Source organism: Manacus vitellinus, unplaced genomic scaffold (genome assembly GCF_001715985.3).
Source record: "Manacus vitellinus isolate BGI_N305 unplaced genomic scaffold, ASM171598v3 scaffold_3_pilon, whole genome shotgun sequence".
Taxonomy (NCBI): domain Eukaryota; kingdom Metazoa; phylum Chordata; class Aves; order Passeriformes; family Pipridae; genus Manacus; species Manacus vitellinus.
Window position 1 is genome coordinate 9,826,304 of NW_021940535.1, and position 19,330 is coordinate 9,845,633.

The following is a 19,330-nucleotide window of genomic DNA, read 5'->3' on the forward strand; positions in this document are numbered from 1 at the left end:
GGTTTAACAATCCTCTTTGTTCAGGCAATGAAATGCCTGCTCTACATTCACTCTGTCAACACGTGGAAGTTTGGAAGCAGATAACTGAAGAAAATCAAGCAAAACTCCTTTAAATAAATAACTCCTTAACTAGCAAAATATGGAATCGCTATTTTATCTTTCCAGCAGATGTACACTCCTGCCACTTCAAGGCTATATTACAAAATAATGTATGTATCTTAATTTGACAATGAGCCCTGCAGCCTGCAACAGGTGGCTTCACAATATGCTCTACAAACGGAAAAAAGCAGGTCCCACTTTTTGGTTTGCCTTCTTTTGAAAAGATGATGCTATTAATGCACATTGGCAAAGCTCAACAGCTGGCATCCAGACCTTCCCAGGGAGAGCTGGGCTGTTTCCAACAGCCATAAGACCAAGGTATGTGCCAGTAAGCAAGCTGGAAACTTTTAAGGAAAAAATAAGATTAGGTATCTCAATTATTTGGCTTCTATTACATGAGGAAAAATTCTGTTTCTCAAAACCAGAGTCATATCTAAAGTGTAAGATGCAGGCATGTTATAAGTAAGGTATACAAGTGGATAATTTCCATTAGCCCTGTGAGGGTCCTCCAAGACATTTTTGTACAGTCAGCTGGTTTTATTCAGTCCAGTTCTGCAAGATTAGCCAATATAGGCAGTGGTGAAAGCAGCAGCAATAGGACAGGAAAGAAGTATCAGCAACAGGAAGGCAACAAAAGGGAGCTGAGGGATAAGGAAGGTAATGGGAAAAGGGAAGAAGAGATAACTATTTCTTATTTGGACTGGTACAGAAAATTGCCTTCTCAATGTAGCTGAGATGAGACCGTGGCAAGGCACAAGAGTAAACAAAAAGCTCAGTGGGTGTAGATTAAAACAGACACTGGTTTTAAAACTTAGTACTATTTCTAATTTTGCTTATAAGGACAATCATTATCTAAGCATATGTACTAAGCTGCCCAAGTTGGGGGACTAGGCTCCCAGTGCTGGAAAGCAGCTAGACAGGCAGCTTCACAGAACAACTTTGAGAACACAAGCCCACTGCAGGCAATTCAGCATCCTTTAGCAACACCCCTCCCCCTTCACTTATGGATCCTCAACTCTATATTAGGTACCTTAAATTATGGGAATGTTTCCTTTAGAGATAAAGGATCCAAGATAACTGTCCAAGACTACCTGAAAATAACTATTACCTGCTCTGAACTATTTTACTGGCCTCAACACAAATATTATCAGGTAAAAGTCAAACTTTGAAGTTTTGTACATTTACTGTCTGAAACATTTCTCTATAATGATTTGCATAATTTATGTAAACATAAGACACAAAAAAAGTCAGAAGTTAGGGTTGTTTGTCAAAAAACGGTACAGTTCTGTTTTGATTAAGGGTGGTGGGAGACAGCCAAACACACATGCACTGTAGATAATCAATCTTCTTAAGATATGCAGATCCTCAAATTTAGCTCATTAAATGCACTAATTCTATAATATTTCCATTTAAATTTATCATCCTGTAAGTTCCCCCAGACAGATTCCACATAGCTACTTTCCCGTCCCTTCTTCACTAACGAAGAACAGAATTACAAAGTCCAGGAGAGAGCCTCTGTGTTCAAAGATTTATTGCAATTGTACCTTGTGCTTCAACACGGCAACTGAAGACTATACTATTCCACTTACACATTAAATGTCACATACCTATTTTAGTATCAAGAAAATTATCAAAGTTGGTTTTTGCTGAGATGACTACAGGAATCTCCTGATTGGTAAGCAAATTCACAGCTGTCACTGAAGTAAGCGAGTCTGAAAACAAATGTAATAATATGGTAAGAAAAATATGACAGAAGATATGCTAAGAACATAACTTACCATTAGAATGCAGCTTATCTTAAACATATGTGAATTTTAAATTACAATTTTCTTTTAAAAAGAAATAAAATGAAAAACTTAACCATATTTCTAAAAAGCTCAGATACATTAAAATGTTCCGTTAGTCAGACTGACAAATTTTCATGATTAGAAAACATACTTATAACAAACACCTGAATAAAAACAGAGTAAGATTTGAAATACAATAAAAAATTCAGTCTTTGACCAAAATGCAGGCCTTCTGCAAAGTTGTATTAATTGGCTTTAGTAAGCCCCGATTTCTATACTAGCATACAATATTACAAAATTCCACCAAAAAAATCAGATGAAACTGTAGAAGGAACATATATCCTTATGATTAATTTTTTATAGAAGGACTACAAAGCATATGAAATACCGACCACTGTTAAAAAGCCACCTAAGTAATGTATTGATTTGCAAATAGAATATTCATATTACTACTAGAGATGAGGAACCCAATGTCCACAAGGAAGAGGAGAAAGAAGAGGAGAGAATCAAGGGTGAGAAGTGTAATAAGCTCAAATTGATGTACAATGTGCAACTCGGGTGGCTCAGCAAGAAGAAACCCAAATCTAAATACTCTTAAGTTTTAAGGATTCAAACCCCAGATCTCCCTTTGGACCTATTTCTAACTTTTTCAGTGCCTTTAAGTTGATTTAATAGATTTCACAGAGTATTCTGAGTTGGAAGGCACCCACAAGGATCATGAAGTCCAACTCTTTAGTGAATTGCCCGTATGTGGATTGAACACATGGAACTTGTTGTTCTTAGCACCATGCTCTAACCAACTGATGATAATTACAATAATTAAAATATGGGCTGCTAAGAGCTTCCTTTCACCTATCTTCATAGCTAGGCTGAGGAAAGCCTTAGGTTTGTATTGCAATGCATAAAAGTTGCTTGAAGTAAAGTAACAGCAATTTTGAGAACAAGGCTGCTGTATCTCATCACTCTTCTTAAACAAATGATATATTTATTTCTTTCTGATTAATACTTTTTCAAATTTCAGATGTCTGAGATATTTATATTATAAAGAAAATTTCCACATTCAAACCACTGCACACAGCTTTCCTCCTCTGTTTAAAAAAAAAGTACAAAAGGAGTAATTCCATTCTGTAAAAGCAACTAACCAAAAAGCGTCAGGAACAGGAAGCTGAGTGGGTAGGACAGTCTGCTTTTAAAAATAACTTCTCCCTTCTACACAGCAATAATTTTCATCTTATGCTGGAACACAGAATAATAACTCCAGTTTATGAAGGTGTTCTTTCCTATGCTCAATTGCTCACATTATTATCATCATAATCGAAAAGAGATGATATTACATTACAAATGTAAAAGAATGCATACATAGTATTTTAATGAGATAATGAACAACATAAGGGTCAAATCCTTATCTCAGACACCTCATAACCGTCAAAACTAGAAGACTCACCAGGTTCCAAATTAACACAAATTTTTGTGGGTAAAAAACTGAGTGTTTGAAAATTGGTTGCTCCCATCTATTTAAACAATAATAGCCTAAAATATGGACCAGTACTCCAAAAGTAAAGGTATTAGAATTTTCAGTTACTTTGCGAGAAAACAGCTTTTTTTAATCTGCTCTAAAATATAAAACAATATAAACTCCTAATTATTTAAATGAGAAAACAGTGAAGAAAGGGAGTTACAAGACTATCACCATTGAAAAGAAAACAATTATACTTAATTAAATAAAAAATTGTAATGTTACTGGTGAATTTTTTAAAAAAATCTTGGTTAATGTGAAAATACGCTCTTTACAAGCCCATCCAAAATTTCTTTTCATTTAAATGGCATCATTGGCCTTTCTTATGTACCATGGCTGAAATGCAAAGCTGAAAGTTCATGTAGAAATTCCTCTCCTTTATGTTTTCTTCTTCGGAAAATACCAGTCTGTGCCTTTGTAAGAAATATTGGCCAATTTCAACTGAAGAATGCATAGAAGCATATTTACAAGTAGCAGGAGTACACAACAGCAGAGTTATGATTCTGGATTTGTTCCTCTTGAGGACTTACGGCCGTCATTGTCCCAGCTGAGAGTTTCTTAACTTAGCTCAACCAAAAGGTTTAACTTACTGGTAACAGACACAAAAAAGCTTTTACAAGTATTTCTACTTAAAAACCAAGATAAAAAATATACCGTTGTCCTTATTAAAAGCACATTGCACTTATGTGGTTTGGCTTAAAGCACAAAAACCAAGGTACAGGCACATGCATGGATGTGAGTTTCTGAAGTTAGTGCTTTCATTTGGCTCAACTGCAAGAACTGCAAATTTGTTCTCCAAAATTCTCCAAGCTTTGCTCACCTCTGAGACAAGGGCTTTATATACTCAACACAATCAGGCTCTGCTTTTTTTTTTTTCTACTAGTAAGTAAACCTTTTTAAGGTTATAGAAATTAGGCACTCAAAAAAAAGCAGGATCTGTGTAAACAACACAATTTCCCACAAGATTCCTGCTTCACTGCTGTTGACATCAGATGTTATATAGACAATGAAACCTCATCTTTACCAGTAAGGGGAGAAAAAAAATATTGACCACCAGCCTGAAGAAGAAATACAAAATATTCAGTATATATTGTATTTACTCTGGTAATTTTCAGGTTTTCCAGACAACAAAAAATTACTAGGCCATGGATGCTAAATACAGGCCTAGTGTAGGCTTAGTGTAAATGGTGGTAGGAGCCTTCAGAACGCAGTTAACAACATTAAAGAATTATCACGTATTTGTATCCACTGTCACTTATTTGTATCCACTGTCATTTATTTGTATCCCCTGTACACGTCATGAATAGGGATACTCTAAATTCACTCCATTAGAGTCTTGTATTAACTAAGGATCTGCACAACAGAGCATTATTTTGCTATGTACCCGTGATTACTCTGCTATGTATTTGTGATCTATTGCTCTCTTTATACCCCCTGTGACAGGAAGGAATTATTCTTGGTGCAAGAGTTGGTTCTGCTGTCTTTGTGCTAATGACAAATTACCATACAGACATGAGATTTTCCAATGGGCTGACACAGTCAAATTTGGACTATTCATTTCTGGTACAAGCATTACAGCCATTATAAAAAGAAGAATTCTAGCATAGCTGCTCTCACCACATCTGAAGCCAGGACAGGCTGGTGTGACACTGTGTGACATATAACAAGAATCAAAAGACCTGCTGCCTCTCAACAGGAACAGCTCCTGCTCAGCTTGACACACATTCTCTAAAGATCATTCTCCAGAATTGTTGCTCTTCTACAACAAAATGCAGTATGAGAAAAATATCACCTTTCCCTGCGATGAACTCCTTCTGAAAGACTTCCTTGAGACTGCTATTACCATGCAGCAGTCTGTGAGTTGGTAAGATATATAAATGGGAAGCTCCATAAATGGCTTCAGGTGTATAGGTGTAAGCTGCTAGCTTCTCTCCTGTTGCTTCACCATTAACCTGAAAAAGAGCAGAAAAATTCCCACTGGAAGTGCAGTGGTTTTAGATTCCCCTTCGTTTTTACACAACTAACGAGTCTACATCACCCTGTAGAAATACACAGTTCTGAATATTGAAGCCAGACACATTACCACTATAGGAATTTTCCAGACTCAAACCTCGACAAAACTTACTTTATTAAGGCCTTTAGGAAGTTACTTTACAGTCTTGCCTCAGTTTATCCAAATATATCAATAAAAATACAATACTGAATTCACATGTAATATTGCATTGTGCTACTGAGCCAGATTCAATCCCTGGCTAAGCAACCTGGAATCCTTCTATTCGCTTTTAATATGCATGCCCTGTTTCCAGGAAACTGAAATGAGATGTTACCTTTGAAAGCTAAAGAGAATTTAAGATTTTTTCAGCTACCATATGGCTTTCCACCATACCACTCCGATGAAGTCAATGCTGCGACTTAAGTACAGAAATAAAACAATAAAAGGTGGCACAACATTAAAACAATTTGACATAAAAATGAGTAATAAACTTCAAAGACTGCTTAAGAATTACCACCTGGAACTATCAACAAGGTTTATATCTTAGGTCAACTAACTGTGTATGGAGGTCTTAGAAGATTTTTCTGTAATAAGTACTGATATAAATTTTCAGAAATAATTGATAAAAACAACCTAAATAAAAAAAGGCATCTTTTAGCATGCTGCAAATTGGAGGTATTTAGAAGGTTTAAGCTGTCTCAATTTGAAGTTCCCAAAGATTCAGTATTTTAAAATAAAAAGTCACTTTTAAAATGTTAGAGCAGAGTAAATAAGCACAATAAAGCTTTGAAGCACAAGGGCTGAAATTCGATCAGAGTCTCTAAAAAATCTCTTCTGTCACTATCACATAAATGAAACCTTTTGCCTCTCTTCAGAAAAATGGGAAAATCTGAAGTCCTTCTGAAGATAATTATAAATTTCTTCAGGTTTATTTTTCCTTCATCTTCTTTCTTTCCATCTAGACTTCTTTGTAGCTCCATCACTACCAAATGGTGTGGTTTGCATTATTTTAATTATTGTATATAGTAAATGAAATAATCGACAAATGTAAGCAAAGTAGGTTGCCTGAGGTCAGCCTGAGTCTGACAGAGAAGATGCCATGCAGAGAGGAGCAAAAGCCCAACTAGATCCCAGCTGACTTGCGCAGTTTATATTTCTCTTGGCACTGCTCTCTAAGTGTCCTGGCTTCCAGGAAAGCTTATTAGTTGGCACGTATTTTGGCATAAATACACACAGCCAATTTGCATCCATTTGAACACACAAACCCTTTCCCAAGGAGGATAGCAGGGAGTATCTCTTCAACCCACAAGTGGTGTTCTTCAGGAACCTGTCCTGGTCTGGGCGTGAATAACGTAATAACTTTCAGTAGGTTTCAAGCTTTTGATACCTGAAAATTCATTCCCACCATGCATTTCAGGGGTTACAATTAGCCTGGTCAAGATAGCAGCAATTGAAATTTCTGACTTACCTTCAGCAAAAAGTCAAGCGAGCAACCAACACAGTCACCTATCCAATTTGCTTGCATTTCTTTAATACCATACCACTCAGGGAGATCAGACAAAGCATCAAACATAGCCTAAAGCAATAAAAGAGATAATTAAGACATTCAGCTTTTATAAGCATACAAATTAATACTATGGGTTTAATTATAACTAACAGCAAAATGGTAAGGTGCTGGTAGAAGAGGAGGCTCAGGAGTGACCTTATCACTCTCTATAACTACCTGAAAGGAGGTTGTAGTGAGGTGGGGTTGGCCTCTCCTCCCAAGTAACAAGTGACGGGACAGGGGAAATGGCCTCAAGTTGCGCCAGGGGAGGTTTAGGTTGGATATTAGGAAAAATTTCTTCACGGAAAGGGTTGTCAAACATTGGATCAGGCTGCCCAGGGAAGTGCTTGAGTGACCATCTCTGTGGGTATTTAAAAGACCCACAGACATGATGCTTAGGGGCAGGGATTAGTGATGGACTTGGCAGTGCTGGGTTACTGGTTGGACTTGAGGATCTCAAAGGTCTTTTCCAACCTAAATGATTCCATATCACGCATCAGAGAAGAAATTAAGTGGTATCTCCTTCACTAGCCATAATATCCAACAGCCAACATATACTTCTATATATATTTATACTCAACAAGAGATATATCTATATATTTATGTGCTTTCTGATGGTTGACATGGAAGTGTAACAGACTATGCCAAATCAACTAATATTTGTCTAAACAATCTGAACAGTATGATTTTAATAAATGAAATCTATAAAAAAGTAAAGGAGAAGACAAAGGGACAGATAACTCATAGCTCATCTCATTTTTCACTTCATAACACTTCACATTTTTGTTATGAATACTCCATGACTGTCCAAAATCTTTACTCTGGCAGAAGTACTGCCAGAGGCATGAGTCACTCGGACAGATGGTGAATATGCTGAACTATTACAGTTAAAATCTAAGAATAAGGCAACATGTTGAATAATTTCTCCTTCAACTGTGATGCCCAACATCAAACGCGCGAGCTCTTTATTATCCCATTAATTGCTAACAACCTGCAGGGATGGACAGTAGCTACTATATGTTGCTCCAGCTAAACAGTAGGTAGTTAGATAATTAGTGAATGTAGAATTCACTCTTTTTCAAGAACGCGTTTCAAGTTGTGTTTTAATAACATTCTTAAATAATTACAAAATGAAATGTATAAAAGATACTGTAAGAATTATTTTCTAGTTACCGCTCTGTTGTATATCTATCATTCAAAATACAACAAAAGGCATGTCCTTTGTAAATCATAACATCACAGTACCGCTTGGGACTATTATTACTTTCTACATCTTTAAGAATCAAACTGATTTATTGATGATTTATAAATAAAAGAATGGCAGGGGGTTTTTTTCCATAGTGTAACTTTAATCAGTTTTAGCTCACAATTGAAAGCATACCATATCACAGAGAATTCCAAGTTCTCAATATTCTCACTAATTGTAATGTTCCAGAAAGTACTGAGCTTTATCTGCTGTGAACCATCCATGCATATATATATACCTACCAAAGAATAATGAGTAGCTAGAGATATATAGAGAGAGGTATATACACAATACTTGGATATATTCTTTGCAAGAATTTTATGCATTTTAGAAAGAATGAAATTGTACCAGTGCATGCAGAACTGGCTGGACACATTAGTACATTTTTATAAATCCTCCTGCTTGGATATTCATTCAAATCTACACTATATTTTCCTGGCAGAAGCAGCCAAACGTGCATGTGCTCTGCTGAAACTGTACATTCTTTAATTGCTTGCCAGTAAAACTTTCTAGATGTTTTTTCACTGCAGGATTAACGCACCGAGATTCATCAATACCAGGGTGATAATGATTTTACTCTAATTCACTGGCCTTATTATAAGCTATAGGCTAGAGTTTAACTTTGCCCAGTTCTTCTCTTGATAATGCAATCGCTTCCTGCAGCTAAATACAGTAAGAGCCAACTTCACTTCAATGAAGATAACTAAACTTATTCTGCATGATATAAACCCAGCCGAGCAGGGTTTGCAAACACAAACCCTTCACATTTTAGTTTGCACATAAACAGTAGTATAGTGTGATACAAAAAAATCCCCCATGCAAACAAAAAAACCTTAAAAAATTTTAATATGGAATTATGTTTCACAGTTCTTTGTGCTCAGTGCACTACCTTGGTTTCTTGTAATGGCTACAAATAGCAGATGAAGCAGAAAATGAACATGTAAACCACAAACACTTTATCTAGTGTCACAGAGGCAAAAAATATAGTGTGTGCATACTGCTAGCATGTTAATAAGTGTTTCTGAATGGTAAATTAACCTAGGATACTCACTAGCAGAAAAGTAGAGAAACATTAATTCTTACACACATGAATGCACTTGTACATTCAAAAGTCGTCCATGCAAATTAGGAGCTTTTAAAAAATTGCTTAGGGAAAACCCTTTAAAAAAAAATTCATTTTCCAATCCAATTGCACTACACCCTGCAAAAATAGAAACCTACAAATACATGTTAAAACTATTATTAATTTTAAAAAATTGCTTGTAGACTGTTTGGGTATATGAAACTCTTGACCAACACTGGCATAGAAAATTCCTGACTATCACAAGCTAGCGTTTGGAAAGTAAAATATTAACTCCATGAATTTTGCTTCCATGTTCTTTTTTTAAAATCACTGCCATGTTTGGTAGAACATCATCTGAATCATTAAAGTAGCCCCATGAATTCTGCAATTTGCCAACCCTGGCAGTGTTCAAGGCCAGGTTGGGTGGGGCCTTGAGCCACCTGGTCTAGTGGGAGGTGTCTCTGCCCATGTCAAGGGGCCTTGGGACTAGATGATGTCTCTAAGGTACATTCTAAAAATTCTGATCCTTAATGACATGTATATAACTCCTAGTTATCATGCCACAAGTTTATTAACCAGGTTTGTTAACACAGAGAAGACAATCAACAAAAAGATTCCCAGTACACAGGAAAATAAACTGAAGTAAAACCACGTTGGATTCTGGAGGGGCCAAATAACAGCAGCAACATTACGATCCAGTAAGCAGAGAGTGATAAGATTATCAAATAAACTCAATTTTCAAATTTCTGATGATGACTTCATAGTGAGAAATTTGGAAACATTAGGTAGCAAGGTCCTTCTGCTCTCATTTTTCATTACTCAGGAAGAGACAAGAAAACTTCAAATGCCAATATCTAATTACAGGAGAAATTGCTCCCATCTTAATTAAACACAAGTCGGGGAATAGCATAAATACATTTTGGCAGTCTCTCAGATCTAAGGATAGACAGGCTCGGGAAAAAGCTAAAGAAATCAAAGCTATGTTTAGGGATGAGAATGACTTCGAGGCTCTAATACCTGGAGAAGATGAAGATTCAGGATAAACTAATGTTTCAGAGGACTGCTCTACTCTTTCAGAACATACAGAAAATTCTGGCACAGCTAGAAGATGAAAGTCAACCAACTCAGATGATCAGAAAGTCACAAAATCAAGATGAGCTTGCTGAAATTTCATCACAGACAATGATGACCAAGTCTGAAATTAGAAGTAACGCATTTGCATGTGGAAAATTGATCTCACATATCAAGCTGTCTAGTCTGCTGAAGATTATGACAGAAACAGAACTTCAGTTAAGCAATCTTTGGGCAAAAAAGGGCCCATAAAACCACTGCTTGTAGTTCCAAGAGGGAGGATTCTGCTGAGCATCTAAAAAATTCAATCTCTGACTTTGTGAACTAAAATTTTTAGTAGATCAATACTTGCTCTGATTTCATACTTACTGAGAGTACTTCAACGCCTCTGTAATAGTAAATGAAATAAAGTGAAAAATCTAAATATAAGCTACAAAGTCAAATGTATACTCTTTTTTCAATGAAGACACTTTAATGAAGTTTGACACATTCGCAAGAAAACAAGACTAAAATAAAAAGGTCAGCAAAACGTTGCATTTCAAAAGAATTTAATTCATTAGCAAAATAAAATTGCATTCTGCTGAATTACAATAAAATTAAAAGCTTTTTTTCTGAGGAAGAGTCAAATAAATATCCAAGCTCTGTTTGGATCAAAATTAAATTCTTCACTTTATTTGATCAAACTCCCAAAGGAGTAACCAAACATTAAAATAAAGATTACATGAAATCGTTTAATACAACTTAATATATGAACTAAAGTAGAGGAAATTAAAGTTAGGCTGCCCACTGTTTTATTTTGCACTCTATTGCACAGTTCCAACTGTGATTATGCGGTACAGCTTCTGCTGGTATTTAATCTCTTCATGTTTTATTACTTTTTTTCCTTCAGTATTTTCTGTCTGCACTATTGTAGGTCACTCTTGACTTTTATTTCCCATGTGTGAAGAATATTGATAACATACATTAAATAGAAGCAATAACACAGATACCGTTTACACTTCAAATTTTTTCTCATAAATGTCTGGACTGTCAGCAGTTTTCCCATTTCTTTACCCTAAAATTTATGGGCAACAAACACCTATGTAGAAGTGTATGATTATGTAGAAGTGAGGCAAATCAATGATTCCTCAAAAGCACAAGGTAAAGCCATCATTATTCTCCAGATTTGCTCTTCAGGGCTGTTCTCTGCTTAAATTACCAAAGTGAAGATACTCCCTTTCCAATACAATGAAGTGTATCTTTGTGATGAGTAATTGATTCCATAAGTATCAAAGCTCTTTAAAAATATTTGTTATCATTTTTAGTAGTACAAAGCATTCACTGCTTTGATTAACCTTATACCAAGAGGAACTTTAAATTGATTTGATGATATTGCTGTATCATTAAATGAGATGCTGTGTTTAAACAAAGGTGAAAAGACCAGCCTGGTCTGGATATCCACAAACAACTTACTGTCTTGCCGGGCTGACAAAATAGGTGTCATTTTTTTATTAAAGAAGTGCTAAGCAAGCTGAGGAGGCAGTGCTCTTGATCCCTGTCCAGAAGAGAGTTCTCAGCCTGACTCAAGAGGAAGAGTTTCAATGCAAGGTTTATGTTCTGTTGGAAGAAGACAACTGCGAGCTAGATCCCAAGGGTAGGAAATGAAAAAAATCACACATAAAGAATGAAAAACTAACCAGCCAGCATTTCAGTTCTCCTCAGTGATGAAGCATGACCTCATGCTATGAAAAAGCCTAAGCAGTGACAAGACTTAAAATCCTTAAATGCAGTACTTCAGTTTCATTGCATTTCATTACTGTTTTGCCTAGTATCTAAGAATTAAAACAGAAAATAAAAAATATCAAGCAAAACACAATTACATTAAACAATTCCAAATCTATTCTGACCAGATGCAGTACAAAGCCAGAGAAAAGCTGGAGAAGAACTGGCAGACCATTTCTTCTGTTCCCCCCCAGAGTCAGCACCGTGCCCAACACCTATGTTCCTGCACTCCATAGAATATGAGATAGCTTTGTCTCTAAATGTCTGTACAAAAAAAATTATCTACAAAAGGGCACTACTTATCTGTATGGCAACTGTAAATTACAACAGCATAATTTTGTTGGTCCTGTTATGTTCCCCAGTATTTGAATTAAACATGTTAGGCTGTGCAAAAAAGGGAGATGAGTTAAGGCAAAACTTGAACTTTTAAAGTTGTTTCTATTTACTTTTCTTCAAGAAAAGATGATTTACCAGTTATTTGGGTGATTTTTGTAAAGTAAAATATGTTAAAACAGAACAGAGACAATAATAAGACTAACTTTACCAATTCTGATTTGAAGACTCAGCTGACCACGCATGAAAAAAACCATAACAGTAACTTACAGGTACATGCAGAAAATACTAACATTTACAGATAGATTTTCCAATGAAACTGCCTACAGATTCAGCTCGGTAACCATAGCAACTAAATGTTTTAGCTTAAACACCTTAAATGCACAGACAATTTGAATAATAATGCCATCAGTTAAGGCATAGGCATTATACTTTCATCAAAGAAATCTGTCAAAAGAAAAATTACAATTAAAATGTTCTTTAAAAATCCATAAAAGCTGCTAGACCATTTTGTATGTACTTTACAGTTTAAAAAATGGGTCGTGATTACTTTACGACTTTACATAACCAAAATGCTTTCTGCTAAGCATTTAAAAGCATGGTCAATATTTTTGCTCTTTGAAAAATATTCATTGCTGATAGTAAATTGCCATGTGAGCCAACACTGCTTTGTTTGCATTTTTTATTGCAAGAAAGGAATATGAGCTGGTGCAGTAACAATAAAGAAATCAAAGCAAATCCACAGATGATTCCTCTTGACAGAACAGAAATCTGAAAAATAGTGTGTGTGGGAATGAAACACTGACTCCTGTAACACACATGACTTCACAGCCCATTACTGATCATGTAATTCCTTGTTGTTATTTGAAGCATTGCAGATGAAGATTACTCTGATTAGTTTTTATTTTTATTAAGGTTGTGAGACACACAGAAAACATCAAATGATAAATGGGCGAATGAGAGAAATATGGATGACTAGACAGATTATCGATATACAGTATAAATAGGCTGAATAGTTACAACAAAATAATTGGTGGATGTTCCAAGTAGAAAATAAGTTATATCCATACATATTCAGCCATTATTGCTAGCTGGTAATTTGTATGATGAATTAAGGTCTAGTAGATTCATTAAATATCTCTTAATGGACTTTGTCTATAAAACAAGGTTATGAAAGAGTTATATTTTCCTCTTACACAGGAGAGGAGCGAGTTACCAAAAGTAAAGATATTTTCCAACCTACTTTCTCACTATGTCAACTTACAGAAAACTCAAGTGTAACTTTGAGAAGGAATAGGGAACAAATCTGCAGAAAGCCTTGTTCCAGAAAAAGGGCAAAGAAGGTGGAACTTTCTGACGTTTGGTCTTGAATTTCCATAAAATTTCAGAAAAAATATTAGTCACCAATGAAGGTGCAAGCAAAAGGTGACCAGAATCAAACGGCTTTCCCCATGGTATACCAAAAGCAGACAAAGGTCTCACTGTAGAAAGATGAGTGGGACACTCATAAATTACTAAACCTCTAAGTCTGAAAGTAGCCAAAATGGGAAAAAATACATATCTTCCCCAAAAGGTGCAAGGATTAAATTACTTTCAGATAATCTCTTTGTGCCTTCCCATTTTTTAATTTCAAAATAAAAAGTAGTTAAAATTCAGTGGTTAACAGAAAACTAGGCTGAGAGCCTCTCTCTCACTGAGAGACTGATCCACTTAGTTCCCTACTTTTTCCCAAACTTAGGAAAAGCATCTTGCACAAGGAAGGATTAAATCTGCTCTGTGCCCATGAACTTGTCCAACCTGTGAGAAAATACCGAATAATTTTGACCACGCTAATCTGACACCATCTCAACCTTCTGGACACCTTCTAAAGAAGCAGAACCGGACGAAAGTTGTTCAACAGGTAATTGACTCAGAAACAGGAAATAAAGAGCTCAGGGCCAGACAAGGTATCTATTTCTACTAGTGTTTTATTGCAAAAAAATGTCAACTGTGAATTTGAAATCCCTAGGCCCACCACAGATCTTTATAATGTCTTCTCAGACTTCCCTTTTACAGGAGTCTGGCATATGGCTTATGATAAGTAACCTTCACCATATAAGCTCAGCCTGGATATAAATGCTCTCTACTAGCATAGCATCCTGAGCCTTCAGGAACCTGAAAATAATTGCAGTGGAGTTACTATACACATATTCATGGTGAGCCCCAAACAACCAACAAAAAAGGGAAGCAAGATCCATAAAGAACCTAAATGTATTTATTTATCATTAGAAGCACAAATATCGGAAGTCTCTGAATTGCAAAGAATTTCAGGAAAAGGAAGTTGTACTGATAGTGGTTCTGGTCCATTATGTAAGCCAGGAAAATCTCTTTAAGGAAATCAAAAATCAGAAGACATGAAATAATGCACCCTGTTGAAGTGAAGGTATCATCACCACTAATGCTGTCATCCTGAAATCTTACTAGTGATGAAAGATCTTTAACTTTTTGAAGTTAAGGAGATGTCTCTATTCTTCACACCTACTAGGACTAGCTCCGTAAAATCTGAACCCTCCACTCCCAGATGAAAGGCTCTATAAACAATAAAGGTAAATGAACATCTCCCTCTCAAAGCCCGGTCTCCTGGTAAGGGCTTTTGAAAACAGGTGGGGAAGAAGGTTTAAGGAGTAGGCTAGGAAAAGCGATTGCTGTAACCATAGTGTTCAACAATGTAGGACAATATGGATTCAGATCAACTGTCAACAGCCTGAATCCAAAGAAAAAGTAAACAAAAGAAACATATTTGGAAGCAAGGACTCATGGCTCTCACCACTCCTTGAAAAGTACTGCGGTAACTACCACAAGGAATGAAGAAACGTGTGCAAAGTTAAGTTTTAAGGATAATTAGTCAAGACATGTGGAAAGAGGAGCCAAAGTTGTAGCATTTAAGATCTATTATTTGGCTTCTGTCAAAATGCTGTTGTGAAGCTTCCTGATTATATCAATGTGGGCATAGAGTTTCTAAGAGATTGAAAGACTTGCCCAGTATTAGCTCAGATACAGTCTCCCTCTGAGGGATTGTCTTTAGTTGTGGCTTGCAGTTCATGGGCATCCATTGCTGTATAGCCAGAACAGTCTTCTTCAGAAAGTAAGACACAACATGCTATGTTATCTAATCTCTGGCCATTTAAAAGAAGAAGAAAAAGTACAAAAAAAGGGAATTTATTTGTTCTAACCTTCCAAGAATGAAATCCTTCTAATATCAGATATTTGACTTAGTATAGCAGAGCCTGGTAATCTGCTCTTCTTATTTGAAGGTTTGGCAATTAAAAAAAAAGTAATATTTCTCCCTCTACAACCAAATGTTTAGAGGCCCTGCCAGAAGAAGCACAGTGAGACTGAAAGTGTGCCAGAACCATAGCAACAAAAAATGGGAGTCAGTGGAGGGTGAGTAAAAAGGAAAATCCAAACCACCTGCCAGCACTTGGTAGCATCTGTCACTGTACAAGAAGTGGGAGAACATGAAAGCAATGCTTGCCAAAGCACTTGAGCTCAAAGCAATATGGCATCATTCATGGATCTGGTTGTATCAGCTAGCATAGACCCTAAGAATCCCAGCCATGAACAGAACAAAATTTTGGGAAACCTTTACAGAGATCCGTAGAGTACTCAACTGTCCTCTGTAGCAACGCTTTAAGATTTTGTAGGGGTTTATACAAAAGTTCATCCCCAAATGAAAAGCAGAAGTAGCTCTCATTCATGATACCACTAAGGTGTTCAAGAGCAAAAGGTCACTTGCACATTTACCCTTCATGTAGGTAAAGGATATGGTAGTCTCCTGAGGTGACATCTTTGGGGTGAAGATGAGGGGGTGTTGTGGAGGCAAAAGTTCCTTATCATCCGCTGAGCCTACTTATTGGGGAATGACATGTTGGAGACGTGATAATTCCAAGAGATGATGCCTTTCCCATAACAGCATTTCTAGAGTATGAATATTGAGCAAGAGGCAATAATCCTGTAAGGCAAGGGTATTTTCAAGGTTACTGAAAAGCTCCTCAGTCTTGTCTTTTGGTCGTGATGAGTAAAACTTTAAGGCTGATTCACGTCTCTTAGAGGGACATAAGAGAAAAGTGCTTTGGTGTAAGCATGGATACAGTCCAGAAATACCAGTCATTACTTCCTACGACCTTTATAAAGATAATAGACAAAAGACATATCAGTAAAGGCAGAAACTGTAATGAAGCTCCAGCCTTAAACTGAGGGAAAAAGTGAGTCGGGGCAGACCCTGAAATATCACAAAGGTCATAAACCATGAAATCTGGTCACAAAGGCACAGAAAAAAAGCTCAGAACACTGTGATCATTTTGTGATTGTGCAGACAAAATCCATTTTTCCTTCAGCTATAGCAAATGTTCCCTCTTTACTGCCAGAACAGACAGCACAATCAGAAAACATGCATCTCAAGTACCTCTCTGTGTATGAAGAATCAAAGCACCATGTAGGATATCTAAAGTTTTTCTCTTTTTTATGAATGGACCTAGAGTGAGACATTCTTCTCCCCGGATGAGTGGAAATTTATTTTCTTGAATCTAAGACTCATGAAAAGGATCAAAGATGAATTTTTAACATTTTCTTGGAAATAACTTTCGCAATCTGTACTTGAAGTCTTAATACACAAAATACTCAGATGGAATAAAAGCTTCACCCAGACAAAACAGGAAGTCGATACTTTCATCTCAGAGAGCATAAAGCCAAAACTTTTGTTGAAGAATTCATAGGTGTGCAAGTTATACTGTCCCACTACAATCAAAATTTGAGCTCAGAACAAAAAAAAGAATATTTAAATAACTTGAAACTATACTTTTTGAATTACAGATAATCAAATAGAGTACACTATGAAGTGAAGTAAAATAGAAGGTCCAGATGAATCTTCAATAAAGAGAAGTTAACTGTAGAGAACTATGGTTCAAACATAGATGGAAATGAATGCTGGATGATAGGCTGTGCGCCAAGCCCACAGGTCCAACAGGCCAACTAGACAAACAATTTTCTATTCCTAAAGACTGCATAGCTTTACACTCAAAATATACAGAAAAGCACTTGGTAAATATCGTCATTGTGCGAATTCAGAAATCATTCATTCACCTCTAATTCACTTTTTGATTTCTTCAATATTTAACCCCACACCAATTATTTAGACTCTTCAAGAGGTGAACAGAAAGATTTCAGGGATAATAATTTTTATATACACACATACACAGGGATGGGTCACATATATTATTATGCAATTATATATTACACAAACATGTATATGTAAAGGACCGTGTTCAGTTTGATTAATATTTCTGGATGAAAATTCACCTCTTTAAGTGCTACCAACATTTCCAAAAACTGCATTCTCATACCTTTGCATAAGCAGTTGTTTTGATAAACCACTGTTTGAGGTATTTCTGTTCCACTTTTGCTCCTGAACGCCATGAGCAACCATTGTCATCCACCTGTTCATTAGCTAGAACAGTCTGATCCACTGGATCCCAATTTACCAAGGCCTAAAAAAAGTTACAGGAAGAAAAAAATATTTTCAGTAGCTATTTAAAAAATAGAATCTTACTTTCCAGATACCAAAAGAATTATCCAGAAGTATACCTTGGACCCCTGAGTTTTCTATATTTTTCTAGCATCCATTTGAATCAGCAACATGGATTCAGCTGAAGATGTGTTGAATATTCATCTTCTCAGAATTCAAAAGACCCAAGAATGCAGTTGGCAGCATTTTTCTAGACTGATCCAGCTAGCAGGAGAGGCTGACACTTGACTGCTTGGCTGTTAAATAAGTAAGTGTTCCGATCGACTATAATGCAAATGACATAGTCTGATGCTTAAAAGCTCTTCACTACTAATCCAAAAGTGTTGAGTCAGACTGAGGGAGATGAATAAAAAAGGATGTCCACTTTGAGAGGACATAATCACAAAGAAATAGTATAATGGTCAACTATGTTTCAAGTGAAAGAGTTGATATTATCTGCACATAACTTCTGTCTGCTGTGTGAATTACTTTTTCAATCACCTTTCCTTCTCAACACAAATGCATCAAAGTGAAATATATCTTAGTGTTCAACTGTACAAACCTTGTTTTTTTAAGGTTAATTGAGATACCAGATATAATATACTGGGGAGGGAGCAAAAATCAAAATCTCTCTCCTCCCCAGTGTTCAACAATTTAGCTGATCACTCACCATAAAGGATCTAAGATCACAAAAGAATCCTATCAGTCATTCCAAAAGTGTTGCTAAATGCTAGATATTAAATTGAAAAAATGAAGAGAAAGTAAGAGAAAAAACCTATAATCAAAGCAATAAAGAAGTGTAATCCAGTACATTGAGTGTTATTTAGTATTTGAGCTAAATCAGACTGACTGAAAAACAGTAGCTCCATAGAGTTCTAATACATTAAAGATCTTCTGAAAATCTCAAATGCATTTTTTGGGATGAGGAGGACTTAGTATCTCAATCAAATACTAATCACTGTCCTCATATTGTTCATGTTACATTTTATCTATCATCGATCATCTTCTGAAGTGCCCATTTAAGAAATCAGTAGCTGAAAGGTCTTGTCTTTGAATTTTTAAAGTTACATTTTGTTCCTTCCATCTCTCACAGACTTTTGACTAATATCTAGAACTTGGCTAATAAATTAAATCTTTAGTTCCTACTTATACCTCACAAAGGCAACTTCTTGACAATGACAGCCTCTAAAACTACGACCCCAGGAAGCTGCTGAAAGTCATCTACACAAAGAAAGCACAATGCAAGAGCATACAGAGCACACCAATAATTTCAGTCTCCTCACTATGCCAATATAGACCATATGCTTTTAAGATAGGATTTGTCTCATCCAACTTCAGGTATCTACAGCATGAGTATCTCTGGGTTTGGTGTC

At 36.1% G+C, this 19,330-nt stretch overlaps 1 protein-coding gene across 2 annotated transcripts in view; it reads right to left on the reverse strand.

Annotated features, from left to right (window-relative positions):
• Window positions 1-19,330, reverse strand: part of LARS2 (leucyl-tRNA synthetase 2, mitochondrial) — an 86,148-nt gene that overhangs the window by 39,108 nt on the left and 27,710 nt on the right. For both annotated transcript variants that reach the window (XM_018075858.1, XM_018075859.1), the window contains exons 7-10: window positions 17,797-17,940; window positions 6,864-6,971; window positions 5,195-5,354; window positions 1,707-1,811 (exon numbers count right to left, since the gene is read on the reverse strand). In XM_018075858.1, coding sequence (XP_017931347.1) covers window positions 1,707-1,811; window positions 5,195-5,354; window positions 6,864-6,971; window positions 17,797-17,940 — 517 coding nt within the window. The remainder of the gene's footprint in view (window positions 1-1,706; window positions 1,812-5,194; window positions 5,355-6,863; window positions 6,972-17,796; window positions 17,941-19,330) is intronic.